This window comes from Rhodamnia argentea, chromosome 11 (genome assembly GCF_020921035.1).
Source record: "Rhodamnia argentea isolate NSW1041297 chromosome 11, ASM2092103v1, whole genome shotgun sequence".
In the NCBI taxonomy this organism is placed as follows: Eukaryota; Viridiplantae; Streptophyta; class Magnoliopsida; order Myrtales; family Myrtaceae; genus Rhodamnia; species Rhodamnia argentea.
The window spans coordinates 17,876,275-17,897,563 of NC_063160.1; the positions used below are offsets into that span (position 1 = coordinate 17,876,275).

Sequence of the window (21,289 nt, forward strand, 5' to 3'; positions counted from 1 at the left end):
CCAATAATGGGCCTGCGTTGGGTAAGTATACGCAATGGGCCGGGCCACACGCAAACACCGAAGAAGTGGGCAGAGAAAGGTCCATATGGCCCAGCAATTACAACACTCCGGGCTGCAAGGTTGGGAAATTTTAAAGGACAAGGGGCAATGAATGGCTGTATTCAGGGGCCCAAAATTTGGTCAGGCCGGGGCTCAATGATGTTTTCGGTTAGAAAGAGCTGCGCTGAGACCTGAGATCAGGTTAAAGCAAAACCCTCAGGCCCACTCTCTATTCCTTGCAAGAATCGAACATCCCCAAAAAAAGTTAAATCTACCAAAAAAAATTACAACTTTTCCTATCTGACAAAACCGGAATGTTGGCATGTCACCCGTGGTTTGATCATCGAAGAAGAAATTCCACAATCAAGGGCATCATTTCATGCGTTTGCAAATAGGCCAGTTAAATAAGATTATCAGGCTGATTTTCAAAAACTTAAAAAGGATAGCTCGCTAACTAGCCTTTCTCACAGCCTCCCAATGACCTCATTTTCTTTGATCGTATGGTGCACATCTCCGTCTCCGTCTCCACCTCAATAGTATCCTCACACCATAACCACTTGTCTTGCTTAGTTGATGCAATTCTTTGCTGACACGTCACCCCTCGAGCCTCGATCAGCATTGGGATCAATCACGTCGTGGCTGAATGAGCATAATATTTAGATGGCATCATGCCTCTACAGCTCTGACTTAGATTCAAGGTCAAGTTCCTCTACCGATGGCTCATCACCCTGTGAATCGTGCGACTTATCCGAAGCCCCTGCTTCTTGAAGCTCAAATTCATCCTTAAGAATTTTTGCAGTAAACGTTCTTGCCTCTAAGTCGAGATCAGGCCATTCAGAAACTATTCTCTTCGCACCCTGAGAGGACAACAAAAACAAAATTACATCAAAACTATATGAAACATTTTGGCAGTGGGAAAAGAACAAACCCAACCCAATGAACTTACCTGAAGCTTGGGTTCTTTTGTCATAGGATTGTTGCAAAGATCTATGGTCTTTGCCTTGGATTTGGTGGCTGTACCGCACCAGGATTCACACCACAGCCATTCTTGGGGTAATGAGAAGATTGGCACCGTGTGCTGAGCATAATTCGGGAGATCCTGAAGCATGGGAGATGGCACTTAGATAAACAACTAATATGTCTATGCTCGTGAAATATTAAGCAGTGCTTCCTAATTTAACACCTCGCAAGAATTTCCTCAGAGAGATGCAACTATAAGCTCACACAATATTCAAATACATAAGAATCTCTCATGCTGAAGAATTTGCAGTTTATTATTCAAGAACCGACCTGGTCAAGATTGGACAGACTGTTTGGATCCTTGCTGAGAGATTCATAGAACACTCTCAGGTTATCTCCTGCTGCAGTCTCTCGAAATTTCACCAAATCAACAACGTATAGAGCACTGCAGAATGACATCACAATTCAATCCAATATATGATACCAACCGAGCCAAAAGGATCCTAAGGACACAGTGGAACTGCCAAAAAAACCTACCTTATATGATATGGTCTTCCATGTAAGTGCTCCTTCCAGAAACCCTGTTTTTGTGAGAATAATAGAAAAACTCACTTAGGGATGTAGTCACTAATGATCTGAAAGGGCAAGAGCCTTCTATTGCTTGTCATAAAACACAAGAAAAGATTGATCTGAAAGGGCAAGAGCCTTCTATTGCTTGGAATAGAACACAACAACAGACTGATTTGAAAAGGTGAAGGCCTTCTATTGCTTGGAATAAAAATCAAGAATAGTTTTGTACTTGTCTCCAAAAGCGATATCCATCCATTTCCTTGTTGTTGTCACAAAAAGGAGTATATGCAAGTGGTCTTCCTTTCAGATCCATGTCATAAAGTTCTCCCATGTCTGCTCGCACCACCTGATCTGCATCAACAAATATAACCTGTTGCAAAGAGGGATAAATATAATTTAGATGTCATAGAGAACTGAAAATAGCATGGAGTAGACAGTCAAAAGGCAAAGTCATAGATATCACATGTCACCTTCTCTAGAGAAAGGGGAAAGATGACATCCAAGAACAAAATTTTATATGCCCATATAATCCTTTGCTTTTCCTTCTGCTTATGTAGCCATGTAGGCCACTTGTAGGTGATTAATCCATAATCGAAACCATACTCATGAGCCATATGTGGGATCACATCCTGTGAAGTTCAATGCAGAAAAGTAAGCAAGTATAATGATTTACCTCTCTTAGTTTTAGAGAGGGTAGAGGCTATTAAGAGAGACAGAATAAACCTTAAATTGAGGGGAGAGATAATTCTTTATGAACCAAAATTTCACAGGGCGCTGTGTATTCTTGAGGACACTCAAGATCATGATTTTCAAGAAACGTTCGTACCTGCCATAAGATGCCATGAAAATGTTAAAGCTGGGACAACAAAGAAAAACTATTAGTCCTATCGTGATGTACTACTACAAACATATTTTACCATGAAGCTGGCACTTGATACCGATTGTTATGCTCAATAATAATTATACATTATGAGAAGGTACTTCAGGACATGAAAACTAAACTTTACAAACAATTGATAAATTATGCGTACAATCATCTCAACAATAACAGAAAGATGTTAAAAGGAATTCTTACAGGTGCCCAGAAGCAATAGAAAAAATGTTAATAGGTTTTCCATGCCTTCCACCCTTCCCATGCTCCTAGGGAAATAGAGTCAGAAATACAATGAAAATAGGTTAGAAACTTGCTCTGTCTATACCTCACATGAAAAACTGTTTCCATTTTCTTTCCTTCTGTGTCCATAAAATGAAACACGACGTGAAAATTTTGAAATGAGAAACTGCTCCATAAGATGGGAGTCGAGATGTGGAAGACTTAATAGGCATGGTTTTTTTCTTTTTTTTGGGTCAAACGTAGGCATGGTTGAGAGTGCCAAATTTACCACTTGTTTGAGTTGGTGACCTTCAAGACATGAAATGAATAGGTATTACAACCCTCTGTGTTAGATCACAATATACAGATGGAAATATCACCCCATTAGCCACCAAAAATAGCTTACTGACTTAACAGTGTCAAATATCTACTGATCGAAGAATAAAGTTCGCTCCATTGCTTGGCTTTCACTGCTATTTGACATGTTAGGCACCAAAGATTAAAAACTACAGAGAAAACTTACTTCAGCCATACTTCTACTCCCTGATTGCTCACTGCCACCGAGTAAAGTAGATGCCCATTTCAGTATGTTAGAGTTCCAATTCTCGGTTCCCTAAAAAGTTTAGAACAGCTTCATCAGTGGACAAGCTATACTGAAGAGAACAATATCCAAAGAAGAAAAAAAAGAAGAGAACTGACTCTCTTTTCTTGTGATTGGCGCTCATCATCGCTTGAAACTAGTAACTTTTCATCTTCCTTGCCTTTCTTTTTCACTACTTCCATATGAACTACCTTTCCCCGCAAATCATTAATCGTGATACGCTTTAGTGAAGGCTCATTTCGACTTCCCCCATCATCTTCCTTCAGAATATAAAGCTCGGAACTTCTGCCTGGAGCAAGTTGTAGGTACCAAACCCCAGGAGAAACTTTCATCTGCCAATAACCCAAGTTGGCCATAACAAGGGTATCAACCAGGTGCGGTTTGCTCTTTGTTCCAAGAATCAACTGAAGGCCACGAGGAGGTTCATGGTCTTTCTCAGAACAATGACCTGAGTTAGGCAGCCCATGAGATGGTAAATATAAATAAGCAGGCATTCAATAAGTTAGAAAGGCTGAACTCCATCTCACCAGTTAGGACAAGTGCCTCGAGCTCAAAGACAGCTTGCAGGGTTCTCGTCTCTCCAAGATTCTCGAGCAAAATGTTATCCAGGTCATGGCTGAAGCATTTAGGATTGGAACCGGAATTAAAAACAAAATGAACAATTTATGCAGTCAACCAGAAAAGATGATGCACCAAAAAAAATCTTCGCTTATAGAAAATGCGTCCTGCAAATCATTTAATGTGAGAGATCCATTTTTGCTAATTTGTAGAAGAGTATCATACACAGCAATGACAGGCTCTACAAGCCATGGCTCAGGAACATCAAGATTCATGGTGAGAGTTTTGGACAACGGCATATTTGCAAAGAAAGCTCTAGGTCCATTTATTGAGTAGTCAACACTGCTGTAATCCTCCTGCAAATCGAAATGGAAGTTAGAATAACAATTGTCAAGTTAAGCTTGAGAAATTTTAAAGATATTCGAGATCGATGATACCGTTGTCGGCACCACATATCTGTAATAATTCTTCAAAGGAAGATCCACAAGGGAACTCTGCAATGCAACCGTAACGACAGTAAAATGCCCAAGTTCTGTCAAACCAAGTAATAGATGCAAAAGGAATCCAGAACTTGGTCAAACATGCAACTTGCATGATTGCTAATGCAATATCAGGTATGGTTTCTGTAAAGTTGAGAAAAACAGAGACAACAAAAGCAAAGCCAACAACAAGACAACATGCATATTTATTGCGGAATTAAGAACAATAGACTTAGTTCCTCCCGGGCGCATCAACAAAAAAATTTGCCATGCAATCTCAGATTCACAGCTTTTCCATTGACTCAACATTATACTCTCGCACGTCAATTGTTATCACTATACACAATTTCCGATCCCACAATATATGACATCATGCCTCAAAATCTTGCTATGTCACATGTATGCGTGTCCGAAACCCGAATAACTGAAAGAACATCCGTGATATGAAAATTTCAGATCTAATCATGTCCAGTTCAAGTTTCGGGCCATCTCCTATAGACAGGTTCAATTAAAATGTGAATGTTATAAACCCAAATGGCCTGAACCAAACAGGAAAGCGCACTAGAATTTTACCCTATTTGTCTTTCATCAATTCCTCTAGGGTACGCTTGTCCCCTTTTTTTAAAAAATTGCCATAGATTTTCTTCCCAAAATTTGAAATCGTAAAAAGGAAACATTAAGATTTGAAAAAGATTGTAAAAACTCTACTTGTAAATCTGTGTATTTTCTGAAAGATTTAAGATACTTGACATTAAATAAAACTAATCCAAATCGCCGTGTGGAAAGAAAATAACATAGTACAAAGTAAAAGTAACTCCAAATAGACCTAGCTTCAGCCCTACAATCACTCCTATTAAAGGCCCAACATGGAAGTCCATAATATGTAATGCCTAATCCATGTGACACGAAGCCTCGCAAACTACTTATGATCAGTTGCTTCATGCCAACATTCTTGTTATCGTCAGCCTTTTGCAAAAACTGAGCCCCCCCTCTCTCAATTGCTCATCCCATATAGACTGTTTAGCTAGAATCAAAATCCAGCTGGCTGCCGGCACCAGTGCATTTAAGCACGAACTGGTGCAAAAACCAGTCTGGGCAGCAATTCATGATTCAACCAGAGTCAACAGGTTGATTAAAGGTGATGTCAGCAAATTTAAGATACAATGTATAAAATAGACACATACAATAACATCGTCAAAGTCAGCAAAGGTCAGATAGGAAAGGCGGGTGCTCCTCCCTTCCCAGTGAAGATGCATGTTCACATTTCCTCAGAATCAGCTTCACTCTGTTTTTAAGTGGGGGCAGAGCCATATTATTTAGTGCCTTCCTAGTTATTAAATTGTGCTGTTGGCAAAGTGGTAGAGCAGTAACACTCAAATGCAGATGTTAGGGGTTCAAATTCGCTCCAGCCAAACAACTCTCATGCAGATTTGATCAAACAGGTTTGACCCTTCACGGGGTTGATTGAATGGACCAGGTCAACACCAGGTCGGCCTGGTTCTCTGACTGCTCCTGGTTTTTGTTGTGTCTTTTGTTTTTTTTTTTGGAGGGAAGGGGGGGTTGTTGTGGGTAGGGTCCAGTTATGGGGCATGGCAATTTCATCGAGAACGTAATGCTGAATTTGAAGAACACTTTCATTTACGAAGATAACAGAAACTCCTGCTTTCAAGCAGCAAGCTTGACCAGAGAAAATGATAAATCACATAGCTTCTTCAGGATTCACGTATGACGAAGACAACCATCAACTTCAATGTACTGTCATTCAACTTCTCGAGTTTGCTATCTGTTGAATGCAATGGCTTCTTGGCAGGAGACCGAGTGATAACAACATGCCTTAGGTATTGGCATAGCAAGGACTTTTACAAGAAGAAAGCTACTAAGATCTTATTTACTCCTTCAAATAACACGAAAAGAACACGAATTAAGCTCTTATAAAAAAATGCTCTGGAGAGATCTTTATTTTTACTCACCATGGGATTGAGTACAATTCTCATACTTGGTTGAACATACTTCCACAAGATGCGAAGAAGCGAAGCTAGCTTCTGCCCAGATGGACTCAGAGGATCAATGACTGCATCAACATGGACACTAGCATTTGCATCCCCCAACAAAACCGCGCTGAAAACAAACAATGTGATTAGAAGTTATAAACAGAGATCAACACATACTTACAGAATTAAAGGCACAGGCTCTTAGAAATTAAAAAAGGAGGAAGATTGGCAGAATCTAATAGTCTCACCAAAAAGAAAAGCAAATAATATTTGCCTACATTAAATTTATCGGCCAACATGTGGCAAATTGTTTTTTTCTGGTCCCAGGTTCTCACAATAGTTGCCTTCTAAAAGGAAAAAAACCTCTGGACCTTAAACTCAGATTCCCACAGCCAACAAAAAGGAGAAGGGGCCAAAGGACAGAAGCCATATTTTTGGGTCCATTACAGCTGGATGAACAATTTCCACTCAAACTGATGATCAAAAGAGGATGAGTTGCACATTTCAGGATTCCTTATCAAACTTCATACTTCTCGTTATGGATTGCACAATCCAACAATCAAAATTAGATCAATCAATCAGATCAACTTGGAAATCCTCGGACGGATTGGTCTAGAATCACCACTACAAATTTAGAATTACTCCACCTCTATCAATCTTAAGGACTCAGACTGAACTCCAAATCAGGCTGCTTTCTAAATTCGCCATTCTTAACTCAAAAGGGCCACTGTGATCACTCACTTCTTACTTCATAGTAAAGAACCTAATGCTGCCATCAATGCATTTAGAGTTCGCTATTAGCAGCTTTATACACATTACCTCATAACATTTAAAATTAACACGATAAAAGGAAAAAGCAGCATGACACAAGAAAATGTAGAGAAGCCACAAACATTTCATTCAACCCAAAGTCTTGTGAAAAGCCTCTCCATGAAGCTATATACGTTTTCACCAAGCAATACAGAATTTACACAATATTTACCTGTTCTGAGCATTCAAAACCTCAAATCGTGCACTTTCAGAACTCCGTTCGCGCAGGGCCATTGCAGATGATGCAAACATAATAACATCACTAATAAATTTACTGCAAATAGAAAAAAAGTTGTAAGTAAAAGTAAAGTCACCTAAAACGATGGATCAAATGAACTAAATTCTAGAAACATATTTGTTAGCCACAAATGCATCAGCTTCTGTTTGTTATATAAACATATAAAAAATTACTTTAATTAATAAGAAAAAAAAACATTACAAGCTTTGTTGGAAAGCGGTGATTCCGTAGAATTGCTATGAAAGTGTTGGTTCCATAGTATTGATAGGCTTGGATATCAAGAAATAGAATAACAAGACATCGCACAAAACCATAAAAGGCTTGGAGGCTGACAAGAGAGGAATGGAAGGACTTCTCCCCCACGAAGTGGAATGCGCCACATAAATTATCTTGCCCCATTGCACTTCGTTTATTATTTCGCACTATTACGGATACGAAAATAATGGAAAAAATTGGATTCGATTCTAAGACTCCCTAAAATGCCATAAAACATCCTTTCTTAAAGGTTTTGTCCATGTCTTTATAGCATTTCCCAAAGATATGCAACCTTCAAGAACCGAAGAGGAAAATGCTATTGAAACCTGCAAGTAAGCCTTTAATTAATTATCCATCAGGAAAAGAGCGCATCATGTTTTTTGTTTCGTTCGGACCAGACTGAGAGTCTTACACCCGTCTCTATCATATTTTGTTGGGGTTGGAGGGCGGAGGGCGAACACGCCAATTGAAAAATAACTAGCAGCAAAGACAGTATACTCTCTAACCTTGTTAGCAAGTTGGGATCTATATCTTGCCACTCTACCCCTTGAATAATTTCCGTTATGTATTTGATTCGCTGGTTAAACTCCACGGACTCAAGAAGTCGTAGATCATCGCTCAAAAAAGTGTCTTCAACAGGATACAACACCTGTTTACATCATAAAGGTTCTTATTAAATGGTCATCATTGCCCAACATTTATAGAAAGCAATGAAATAGTATGTAAAGCAGCAGTAAAAAAACAAATCAGTAAATCAAAGTGTCAAAAGTACTTGATCCATGCAAGAATATACACATACAATCTGACTAAATGAAGCAGGAGCAACTATGTCCAACTGTTTAGAGGGCAAGGAGAGTAATTCCTATGTTCCTCTTTGAGAAGAGAAATTTCAGACGATGTGACTATGTTCTTCGCACTCATCACATTATCACGTAAGGTCTTTAATCAATTAAAATCAAGATCAGACAAAGACTAGTGCATTTCAGCATTTCATTTACTAAGATGCAGGCTGAACAAGTGATTCTGGTCAGCGACTTGATCAAAACTTTCTTCAAACGAGACTGCACTTCTTATTTGTTGTCCTGGAGCAACAAATCTTGCAATATGTCTTATGAAACTTACCCTTCCATTGGTGATGACTGCATTAACATTGGATCCAGAGCCAAGTAGTTTATACAAACATTGTGCAACCTGCATATAATCATTAGCAGAAACTTCTGTAATCACGAACGGAAAAAGGAACATTTAAAGGCAAACATTTCAGAAGCCTAATGACTACAGTAATTCTCACACAATTTACGCTAGAAAACGGAGAAACAAAAAATCTCCATTCACCAAAATGAATTACATGATCACAGTACCTTATTCAGATCTCCTCTAATCTTGTTGACAGAAAATTCTAGTAGCATCGATTTGAAGGCATCAGAAGATAATCCATTTTCATCAGCCAGCTCATACACCTTATCCATGAATTCTTGAGTGCTTTCAGCGGCTATTGAAGAAGAAAGTACATACTTGTTCTCATAAAATGAAGACAGCTGATCCAAAAAGTACAGAACTCCTTCCTTGTGGCTGCATGATACCACAAGTAAAAGTTCAAAATGCGAATGTGCTTCATAGACAGAAAGTCAAAATTTACAGAATGATGAATGTTTGACCAACCTATAAGATGATAAAGTAAATTCAAAAACTCTCACAAACAGCAGACTAGATGAATCAGCACTCTGATTAGCATTGAACAACACTCCTAAACGAGCAATTTTAGACCCTCCCATCTGCATTTTGATGCAAGCATTCGAGAACATCAGTGTAGGAATACGATTTTGGCATGAAAATAGATTATCAAAAAAAGATTCCTGCGTCTTAGAAGTAAAATAACCAGATATCTTATTCCTTCGCGAAGTAACTTCATCCCTTTCTCTGATGTCACATCAATTGCAAGAAGATGAGATACAGGCTTCAGATCATCCATGGCTATAGAATTTGCATAAAGGGTCCTCATTAGCTAAAAAAATGAGACGACTAGAGACGCAAATACTAAAGTGGGAAAATGAAGTGCTGCTTACTCTCAGAAGAATGCAAGTAGTTGATCTCATTTAGGACAGATTTTCCTTGGAGAACAAGCGATGAGAGAGACACGAAACGTGGTCTTGCTTTGCTGTCAGCAATGATCTATGGGAGTACATAAAATCAAGGGACAGTGAATATACTAATAAGCTAGCTAAGTAATCTACCATCTCCCTAACTTGAATCACGCACCAGAGGGTTATAGCGGCTCACACCACTTTCCGATAAAAACTTATCAAGCACATCAGTGTGGGAATTTATGTGCCCGAAATAAACTTGCTCCTGTATTTTTGGAAGCTCGTCGTTCATTGCATTCATGAGAGCCTCCTGAAAATAGTGAACCAGTGAAGATATAAGAAACAAAAGAGCTAAATTGCCTACAGATTATTAAAAGGAGTCGCAAATTCTTGATGAAGTAGAAACAAAATAGTTCATTGCTTGACAAACGCACAAACATCACTCAAAAAACTAGTATAATCAGCTAGAAATGACCCAGTCTAAAAGTCCCCATCAAAACATACTGTTCGGTATGAGGAAGAAATTTCAAGCTCTTTACATTTCCAAAGAATACCTACAAATATTTTGAGTCTACAACTAGAACCAGTATAACTGCTAGATATGAGCCAGTTTAAAAACCCCTATCAGAACTTGCCGTTTGGATGAAGAAGTTTCAAGCTCTTATTGAAGCAAATTGTACATTTCCCAAAAAGACCAAAAGACATTGTGCCTCTCCAATCATATAAGATCACACCAAACAAATATAATCTGCCAGAAATAAGCCAGTTTAAAAATCACCATCAGAACTTGCTGTCCAATATAAGCGAGAAGTTTCAAGCACTTATCTAGATACTTACATATTTCTAAAGACGATTTACAAACGTGCCTTCTTGAATTTGACAGAGAAAAGATCCAAGAGAGATGCCATGCCAAGAAAAAGATGGGTGCACAATTATCAATGAAAAGGAAGCCACTTCTCTTGAGAGAAAGTACCTCGTTAGCATCTAGGACAAGACCATTCATCAAGAGACAACAGCCCCTCTTAGCCAACCCCAGCTTAAAAACAAACATGGAGCTCTCTTGAGGTAATAGATGAAATTTTTTATCGTTTTCCAGCTTCAATAGAATGTCTTGTGGTGGAGATTTTGCCTTTGGTCTACCAACACAGTAAATCATGTCAGTTGGAAAGATGTAAAGAAGAGAATACCTCTTCTGTTGTCCATTGAGCTCACGACGCGGAGAAATATAGGAGAGGGAGGGAAAATCAGTATATAGCAGGTTAAGATTATGCCAAGCTACATCAGACAGACTTACAGCACTGTGTCTACAAACGCTCCTTCCACATGGTGCCTTTCAAGAGTATCATCTTCAGAATCTGAAGACTCAATCCGGACTCTGTTGATCTGGATAGTAAAAACATGAAAAAGACAAACTTGCATTGAATGCAATCGCTTCACAAAATATGAACATGGACATTATGGTAGATAGACAAAGTGTGAGCAAACAAAAATAGGAGAAAACTCATTTATTTAGCTGTTTAGAGCAATAAATGCAAATCTTTTATAAGCCAATTATCCATGGCATAAACAATTCATAAAACTAGCTGTTGAGAGTATTTGGCCAATGGGAGCAAATTTGTCTATTTTCTTTATTATTTTATGAATAGCAGAAATAAGGGCAATACTGTAATTTCGGCCCTTTGGCTTTATTATAGATAGATAGCTTGGGGTCACATTGACATAAGCAGGCATTCAGTTCAGTTTTTTCTCTCAACACTACCCAAAATGAATGAATGCAGGGAACTATCAGATGCAAAACCTAATTTTCTTCATCCGGAACTTTTTTTCTCTGGTTCTTCCTAATGTTTCATGGATGAAAAGTTCAAGGCATGTCTGCTGTCCGCACTCACAGACAGCATTTTAATTATTATGGTTCTTGCACGGAGCAAAAGAACCCACCCAAGGTGCTTCGACCAAAAGTGTTTTGTCCTTCAACCAACAGAACATATCAAAAGCTACAGCACTGAAAATCTTCAAAGAAAATGCACAAAATAAAAGCCTTGTGGGCACAACCCATCAGGTCCATATTACAAAAATATGATACACCAATATGCTTCAAACATCAAGTTTTTCAGTCAAACCGTACACTGCTCAAGAACTGGAAGGCCAAGTGAATTCCATGATTTTCCTCGATATAAAGGAAAAGCCCTATTATCTGTGCCAAAAACAAACAGATGATGTGTCATCAGTTTTTCTTATTTGTTTAAACAACACTGAATAACACTATAAATAAAAAAGAGAAAGTACCAAGCTGGATAGATCCTCAGTTTGACCGCCATTATCCTCAGCATGCAGTGAGACCCTGTTTATCTCAGACTTCTCTATGAAATTGGAAGAATAGAGTATCACACCAAATCTCACGGGAAAATTATTATCGTACAAAGATGTAACCATGTCAATTGACTGCAAGATGGCCAAGAATAGGAAATCAAACAAGCTGTCACTCACTGCAAGATGGTCATGAATAAAAAAGAGGAAATACAATTCGGGATGACATCAGAACTTGCCTCAAGGCCACAGACAGAGCCTGGGTCAATGACATAAACAGCATGATAAAGATTCTTGCGGATGTAACGTAATTGTCCAGGGAAAACAGGCATCAATATCTGTACAACAAAACCATATAGTGAAAGTTGAGCCATTAAGCGAGAGATTGGACAAGAAAATGACTACCTCATTTATGTTACTCCTCCATCGCCTATACATGGGATCCTCCTCCAAGTTGTTAAGATAATGAACGTGACTTGAACGAAAATCAATCCGGAACATGTTGGACTCAGGAGGGGGCAAAGTTCTCAAGAGTTTCACGATAGCACTTTGGGGAATCTGCAGGCATAAGGAATGTCAAATCCACTTTAGTTGCCAAATGTGGAACAAGCTTCACTCACTTCAACTACAGTTTGGCCGAATACTCAAACGAAAAAACAACGAACAAAAGCTATCAAGAAAAAAGTGCTTCCACAAAACACATAGTTCTGTTTCCACAAGGGATTTTCATTCCACCTATTACGTTTCTTTTATAAGTAAACAAACTTCATGGATATAGGCCCACGTGCAAACCGGACTGAGAAGAGCACATCGAATTGACGGACGGGGAGTCTCACATGCAAAATAAATTTGGGGTGAAACCTGACTTGGATACCATGTGCAAGTACGATGCAATGGAGAAGAAGTTGTACAGACACATACACTATGTATAACAAATATTCCTCAACAGCTATGTATAACAATATTCATTTGGTCAGATACATACACTGTATAACAAATATTCATTCGGCCAGGGTTCAAGAGTGAGTAATCTCTTCTATTCACAAAAAGTACTTCCTCTCACAACAGACACATACACTATGCATAACAAATATTCCTCAACAGCTAGCATCACAAGTACCATAATACAAAAAATCATCTCCTAGAATCATGGCAAGATTTCCTTGAATTTTGTGAGGTTGTGCTACATAGGACATAATTTGGCAACTAGGTTATCACTCTACAATCTTAGCGGATTTGCAAAGACAAACTTATAATTCTCTCACTCCAGCCATCATAAACTAGGCCAGAGGTAATAGTAAAAATGAAGCTACTGTCAGAGACATTTGTAAGCTAAGATGCTGGAAGCCTCAACAAAAAGGTACAAAACACTTTATTCCCCTATTATGACAACAGCACCCCATTAATTGTGGCTCCTCTAAGAAGTGAAATTAGTACATGCAAGTACTGCATCCTTTTCAGGTCTGCTATGCAGGTAAGTGTCAAATATGATTCAACTATATTAGTCCTACTAAATTTTTTTGACAAATATAAATATCCAGTAATCTGAGTCCTTGTCAAACACAGAAACCTGAGTGAAAAGAGCTCAGTGGACTCAGCTGTTCAATGGTAAAACAGTAATAATTATTCTTCTCCAATTTTCATGTATGATATTTCCCAAGACGAAGAGAATGATCATATGCGGAGGGCAGAACATGAACTGTTTTCTTGGTCAAAAGAAAAAAAAATATTTTAGTTACACAAGCTGTGTAGAAGCCAACAACAACGCCCATTTACCTTCATCTTTGCAAACTGGTCAGCTAGAGACAAATCCTGATGAACCAAGTCCATTAACCTGTCACAGCCAACAGGAGCAACATGACATCATCAATTTAAAACCAGCAAAAATTATCAATTTTGAAAGGATACAGAGAATCTTCCACAGCAAAAAGGAAAACATAGAAATAGAAGTTGAATAGAATCGAAGGAAACATAAATTATGGCCAAAGTAAGAAACCTCAATATATAAAGCATCTTTTTCTAAAAGATTATCCAACCTTTCCTCTTAAATCAAACCTACAACATTATAAAAAAGTACATGACCATGGTCTTGTAAATAAGAAATATAGATGCCAGCTTCCTCTGATTTAAAACATCATTCTGGTTTTCTGTTTCAAGAAAAGGAAGCCACTATAAATGACCAAAAAGAAAAAGCATGACGAACAGAAAGGTAGGGTATCCACCTTGCCTGTTGAGGAGAGAAAGAAGAAAAGAAGGAAGGAAAAATAAAGATCGCAAATCAAGCCGTGTGTCAGTCAACAATAGCATTAAATGTTGAATGTTTCAAAGGCAGCAGGCCATCCAGAAGCTCAAAACACTGTATCCAGCATAACTACAGAAATGTCTAGGTTTCTTAGCTCTGATCCCATAAAATCTGTTTACCAGCTGATTAAAATTATTTGCTTTTCCAATTACCCATTTCAGAAACATGATGTAAATTATACAAGTCAGTTGGTACAACAAAGTTCAGTCTTCCCAATCCCAAATGTGTAGACAAAAGTATATGACATGTAAAACCAGAAAGAGCAACTAGATAAGTTGCTTTCTTTGATGTTGCCAACCACCCTGGACGTTCCATAGGAGTTCCACATCTGCGACCGATGGCCGCTTTGAACCATAACTTCTCCTTATTTTGAGTGAGCCTGTCACGGTCGGCCCACTACGGTGCTATAGGGAAAAGTTGCTTTCTAATGTGTATATGCATTAAGTTTGCAAATCGTGATGAAGCACTACATCATAAGTGAGCTATAGTGGATCTACACAGGCAATTAGAGTGCAGAGATGATTAACAGCTTCACCACGAACCAGTTGTTTTATCCGCTTCGATTTTGCACATATCATCACAGAAATTTCAACACCGCCTGGCCCCTTCCCCAAACGAAATAGATGCTTCAAGTGGTGCTTACATAAACTTAAGTAGGCACTGACTTACATGGAAATGCTCAGATAAGTATAATTATGCCCATAAATGCGAATTTCTTTACCAGTCCTATGCTTATATATGATATGTTCGGATCCAAAAACTGTAGGAACTGGATGTCCACCAAAGCTTCGAACTGAAACTTTGGGGTGCAGTGGGATAGTCAGGAATGGCAGAAGCTATAGTTATGGTCATGATAGAAAATCCAGGGAGGAGAAAGGGGGTTTTCAGCCAAAAGTGCAGATAAAACAGTATGAGGGTAGAAAAGCCTTACAGGAATAGGTCAACATCTTCAATATTGATCAAAGCCCCATTCAGCGCCACTAAAGCCTTCCCAGGTGGGATCATTCGCTGGTTTGCAAGTATCTCTTCTTTCACTGACTCATTTAGCTGCACGTGCCAAAATAGTCAGGGTCAGGGATCAAGAAAGAATTGTGCCCATTACTTTTCTGAGAGAATCTAGTAAGTCTTGTGACAACCAAAAGAAAGAAAAAGAGAACCCCAAAGCAGAAAGGAAGATATAAACACATCATCTTGCAAGCTTTGGTCCAGAAGAAAGAAAACCTGAAACTAGGACATTTACCTTCATCCGTGACAATGACGAAACTACACTAGGGAAATTCTGGTTGATTTCCAGCATTGATTGCAAAGGATCTGAAGCATGAATTATTCTCTGTGCAGTCTGATGTCCTAAATCTGTAAAGAAGCAAGTCATCAAACACAGATTACAATATCAAAAATCAACGTAATAGATACCTTTCAGTTCCCAAACATCAAGGCTATCTGATACTGTCGCTGATAATAAGTAATCCCTAAAAGCCATAATTTCAGATGTCAGCTCAGGCTTGCGTTCCTGCAAATTGATAATTGAAAATGGAATCAATTCAACAAAACATTTCCTTCTCCAGTAACAACATGTATCCCAAAAACCATTATGTCACAAACAAACATAGTCAAGAAAGGGTTGAACCTAAGCAGCATAGTCAAGAAATGGTTGAAACTCAGCAGTGTGGTTCGTGCTATCACACAAGCTTCCCAAAACACTATGCCACAAAGAATTACAGTCCATAAACGGCTGACCAAAGCGGCATGCTTCAAGCTATTGCATGAATAGGTAGATCATAGTACATCTTAGACTATCTCAGAGAACAACTTCTATTCCGTCTTAATCCATATCTCAAGGTCCCTTATTTCAATATGAACCTAAAAAACAAAAAAAATCATTTAAAAGCTCAAACATCTAAAACAGTTTGCAATAGTCCCACACACAAAGTCACATGATGTCAAAGCAAGAGTTCTTATGGTCAAATATCTCCACGCTCCTTATTTGTCTCCCCAATAAATATTTCCACGCTTTGATCTTAGGCCAAAGTAAAGCATGAGCATGAGAGCGAGTGTCAGAGTACTTGAATATAAAATGACCAATTTATCTAAAAGATTAATCTTTTAGAACATTAGGGGGTAGTCCCACACAATTTCCTTACAATGAAGAGAACGTAAGCACTCAAATTAGTATGTCAACCATCTTTTTATAAAGCCTCTTCTTGCTTGCGGTATGGGCATTATTTAGTAGAACAAGATTCGTTTTTTTTTTTTTTCCACTAAACACACGACTGTGATAAGGTCATTTCTGAATCTAACATAGGTTGGAAAATGTGGATTATCTTAAACTTATGGATAACATACCAGGATCTTGGAAAATATGAATCCTCTAACATCTTGCGTAAGATCTTCTGTCCGAGGATCTTCCAAAGTGACACCTGAAATCAAACTATGCAATCATCAACAAAACTCTCTATTGTACTGTCTGAGCTCCTCTTCTCTTTCCTCAAGGCTTTTGCTTAATGAAAGAAACCTCAGAAGCTTTTGGCAATCAAAATAGAACGATTAACACATATTAAGGGAAGAATAGAATTATGATGTCATTTGCTTGCATGGAATCAGATATAAATCTAGTCCCACTACAGACCTTTTTTCACCGCACTATCATCCATAGCCTTATATTCCATATTCTTCAGAGCAAGCTCCACACCATAACCGCCCAAGTTTACATAATCTTCTGTTCCAAGGGCACCACAAACACCAACTTTTGATTCACAGCCAGATGGCAATACTGGCCTGACAACATAAATAACTTCACCCTGTAGATTTTGAGGTCACGAGTTAGCGGTGGCAGGACCCACAAAAGAAAAATGAACATTTAATGAATTGCGGTCGGTTGAGGCAAACTACTAGAAGTTTTCTAAAGAAATTCTCGAATTTATGCATTCAATTCTGGCACCATACATTCTAAAAAATGATCAACTGAATGCCCTTGCAAAATGAGTCTCTCAACATTGTCAACAGTAATATCCCCCAGAGTATTACATAGAAAAATCAGGATAATTGAGAAGATGGCCGAGACATGGTGAGGAATGACTTCTAGATAACGAAACTAACCTTCTTAGCAGCATCAACAAGAGTACCATGGAACTCCTTGAAGCAGTTACTTCCAAGAGCTCCATATAAGATAGCAATTGGACTTGCTATATTTGAGTCCAAATAGACATGGTCAAAGTCAAAGAGTTTGGGCTGATGAAAAACATCTCCATTACTGCTGCCAGAATGTCGAACAAAGTTTGATCAGGAGACCATGCGATTCATAACGAATTTATAATGGCAACACCACAATGTCTAGAAACAAGAGTGTGGAATGCACCGTTCAGGACTTTGAAGCCAGAACTTTAGCTCTGCAACATCGAAGAACAGTTCCCCTCCAGTATCTACCCAACAACATCTCCCGTTTGGGCTATCCACATTTTCACCGACAGGCAAGGAATCTAACTTCTTCTTTAATCCCTCTATATCTCTAGGAAACCCAGGGTTCTCATCACTGGAGCTAACATTGTCAGCCAACGGAAAAGATGAGAGAGACTCCTCGGCTAGTTGCCTATAAAGCACTAATCGTGGCGATGCTGATCTGAGAAGAAGAGAGAATTCGAATATTGATGCCAAAGAATGACCTATCAAAGAGTTCCCATGCCCTAAAATTTTCTTTAGGCAATCCCGGGCTGTAGAGGAGTTGGCATCATTTCCCTCAGACTGAAGCCAGACCTCAATGAATTCCCAAAAGAGGTCTTTCCATTCTTTTGATAGCAGTTCACTGATCACAGAGATGGAAATAATTAAAAGGAATAGCACAATAAACTCCAGATAAATGTGGTTAAATAATTCGAGTAACAAATCCTCCAGGCCCAAATGTTTGACTCAGGAAATTCAAGTAAAAGGGCAAAAAAGAGGAAATGCAAAAAGTGAACCTATTCAGAAGTATGAACAAGAAATGTATACTACATTTTGACTAGTCCAGCGACTGTGAAATGAGAAAACTACATAACAAGGAAATAGCATTCAGTAAGGTGAATTTCCCACCAAACGATGAGAACACGTGCTTGTCAAAGAACTCACAGTACAATCAGATTATCAAAGAAAAAATCCATATAAACTAATTTAAGCAACTTAGATACAACAGTGCTGCACACTTGGAAAAGTCCATCGGAAAGAGATTTCCCTTTTGAAAGGAGGAGAATGATCAAAATGTTTAATCGTGCTTGTGGGCAGGTACAGGAGCCCTGAAGACGATCCTGATGAAACGACATTTGCAAATTCAATCCATGTCGCCATTCTATGAATGCCCCACGAACCATACGATTTTATTAATTCACCCATCGGAAAAATGAACAGGAGCAAAACAACCGGTAATCCAAACTCGTGACACGAGCGCCGCAAGAGAAATCGCGAATAAAACTCCCGAAGCTATCCGATCATCGGGGAGGAACAAGACAAAATTCGAAGCCCACACGTGTTCGTCAACGGAAAAGGAGGATACGGATGGAAAAATACCCAGCTTCCAGGAGCAATGGAGTGCCGGACCACTTGGCCCGAAGCGCGACCTGCACGTTCTTGGGTCTCCGATTCTCTCCATGAACGCTCGCCAGCCCCAGACAAACCAAGACGACGACGACAATCCAAAACCCAGATCTAACCCTGGTCTTCATCTCACTTCTGAAACGAGACGCGTCCTCGAGTGGCTACGACCGCGACATTGAAGTCGTATTCCGATTGGTGGCGTCAGTGATCGATCGAGAAGTGCAAACTCCACGAAGCCTCGCGTCGCGTCTTCGTTATGTGGAGGTTTTAAAAAGAGGAGAGAGCAAAAGAGTGGACTCGGCGAGGGAAAGTCAAGCCACTGCTGGGAAGTGAGTCAAGGCAGGGTCTTGGATTCCTGATCGTCTACATGCTTCCTGTACGTGTCGCAACCAATAACCAAGTGCCACGTTGCAGGCCGTGGGCATTTTGGGGACTTTGCTCGGATGGCGCTGAGATGGGTTCTTTCGTTCCTCTTTTTTCCTTATCATTTTTTACCATTTTTTTTGTCAGTAATTCAGTATCATTTTTTACAATTTACAACATGTATTTTTGTAAAATCGTTTCACGTTATTCCCTTCCTTTAGATTGAAGAATAGACGAAGATAACAAATTTCATTTTTGGCTCTTGTAAGAAAATCCAGTGAGAACTTATCTACTAAGAAGAAATATTTTGGCAAAAGTGGAATTGGATATGTTGAGCCGAATTTATAAATTAACACGTTGTAAATGACTGTGAGTATTGAATAACACCGTATCTGTAAAAAAGATATTTGATATATCAAATTTATAAAATCAATATCCGATATCTATCATTATTCTTTAAGTTAACCGTAATCATACAAAAATAAAGAATGAATTTATTATTGTCGTCTTAAGCTATGAAGTTCAAATCTTTAACCAAAATTACAAGATAACATTATCAGCGAACAAAAACTTTATGAATATTTTCTTTTGTCAAATATACCGAGCAATGATAACGAATGAATTATTAAATTATTTTACTCTACGTTGCACATTGTTAGTCAAATCAATTCAGACAAAATGAGGGTTTCTTTTGTGTGTGTATATATATATCTTCTATTTTTAGACGACTTCCCACCGGCGAGCCTCTCCATAAGCGTTAACAATAAAGAAAAGACAACACAAATAATTTGTAAACTTTGGCCCTACATACAATATCATCTTTGAGCTTGTGATTTGTTCAATAGAGCCTGTGAACTATTTCTAAATATTCAATATAGTCTCTAAACTTTCAATCTATTCAATCTGATCTCTTAACTTCTCATAACACAGTCAAAATGTAATAAAAGACCAAAAAAGTAAAAACAAAAAGAAGCAAAAGATATTCTGATTTTAAATATATTTGTACGGAGTTATAATAATACTTATAAAGACCAAAATGATAAAAAGTAAAAAAAAAGATCGCATATTGTTTGTTGTTTTGTAAATGGATTGAAATGAAAAGAAACTTCAAAATCTCGACAATAATGTGGACTAAAAAAACTGGATAATGATGTAATTATGAACACTTGTAAATATTAAAATTTGAATTTTTTTATGAAAAGTTGAGAGAATAGATTGAAAAACGGTTAATATCATGGAAAATGCTAAACTGTTACACATGTGACAAATTTACCAAAAACTATTTTTTTTACCACAAAAAATTCAATATGGTACACTTGTGATTAATTTACCTCAAACTGGTATACCATTGACAAATTTACCATCCGTTAATTTTCGTTAAATTTAACCATCAAATTGCTGAGTTAGATGACACGTGACGGTTCATGGATATACTAGTTTAAGGTTTTTACTTTGTGTTTGTCACGGGTGTATCAATTTGAGATTTTTCTTAGTATTAACCCAATTTAACGAAGGGTAAATTTGTCACAAACATACTAATTTAGGGTTTTTTATGGTAAGAAAGATAGTTTGAGGTAAATTTGCCATAAGTGAATCGGTTTAGGTTTTTCATAGTCAAAAAAATAATTCGGGGTAAATTTGTCACAAATATACCAGTGTGGAATTTTTTGTGATATTAACTCATTGAAAAAATTGAAAGTTTAGGAATTATATTAAACATTTAAAAATAATTCAAGGGCCATATTAAAGGAATTGAAAATCCAAAACGATATAGCATGTCGGGTCAAAGTGAATGAACTATTCATGTCATTATCTCAAAAAGGGACTTTGATTCCCCCATCAAACTACGATGTTAATAGGGCAATTCTTCCATTTTGTGCCTATTAAAGCGGATTTAAGATTGTTTTACATGAAAGTTCTTGGTATATTAAGTTCGATTTAGGAATTGATATTGGGTTCTCAATGCAGCCATCGCCTACTTATACAAATGTCCATTTCTTTTGGCTTCACCAATCTGATAATCCTACTATAATGTCGCCAAAAAGACATAAGTATTTTGGCAAAGACTCAGGAACG

General features: G+C 38.1%; 1 protein-coding gene across 2 annotated transcripts; it reads right to left on the reverse strand.

Annotated features, from left to right (window-relative positions):
* Positions 1-338: 338 nt before the first annotated feature.
* LOC115747396 (UDP-glucose:glycoprotein glucosyltransferase) lies at positions 339-19,129 on the reverse strand. 2 transcript variants are annotated; one of them, XM_030683549.2, is made up of 37 exons: positions 18,824-19,129; positions 17,643-18,086; positions 17,384-17,537; positions 16,914-17,085; positions 16,631-16,704; positions 15,701-15,797; positions 15,528-15,640; positions 15,219-15,334; positions 13,762-13,819; positions 12,391-12,543; positions 12,225-12,323; positions 11,965-12,120; positions 11,804-11,872; positions 10,973-11,061; positions 10,652-10,814; positions 9,854-9,988; positions 9,661-9,766; positions 9,474-9,568; positions 9,257-9,369; positions 8,956-9,166; positions 8,717-8,785; positions 8,101-8,243; positions 7,274-7,375; positions 6,271-6,418; positions 4,259-4,315; positions 4,047-4,177; positions 3,791-3,879; positions 3,362-3,711; positions 3,186-3,275; positions 2,645-2,709; positions 2,293-2,395; positions 2,040-2,198; positions 1,799-1,939; positions 1,537-1,580; positions 1,330-1,444; positions 986-1,138; positions 339-896 (listed from the first exon to the last, which is right to left on the reverse strand). In XM_030683549.2, the coding sequence occupies exons 1-37, from the start codon at positions 18,976-18,978 to the stop codon at positions 714-716; spliced, it is 4,914 nt and encodes a 1,637-aa protein (XP_030539409.1). In that variant the 5' UTR covers positions 18,979-19,129; the 3' UTR covers positions 339-713. The 2 variants fall into 2 exon arrangements, with proteins under 2 accessions (XP_030539409.1, XP_030539408.1); XM_030683548.2 differs by having other exon boundaries at positions 17,384-17,540.
* Positions 19,130-21,289: the final 2,160 nt, after the last annotated feature.

What these genes read in the sequence shown, in the direction of transcription:
- LOC115747396 (XM_030683548.2), bottom strand. Translation starts at nt 18,978, where the DNA reads ATGAAGACCAGGGTTAGATCTGGGTTTTGGATTGTCGTCGTCGTCTTG. An exon ending in ACCAGTTTGCAAAGATGAAG is followed by an intron (nt 12,544 to 13,761) that starts GTAAATGGGCGT and finishes TTATGCCTGCAG; the next exon opens with ATTCCCCAAAGTGCTATCGT. An exon ending in GCTCTGTCTGTGGCCTTGAG is followed by an intron (nt 12,121 to 12,224) that starts GCAAGTTCTGAT and finishes GCCATCTTGCAG; the next exon opens with TCAATTGACATGGTTACATC.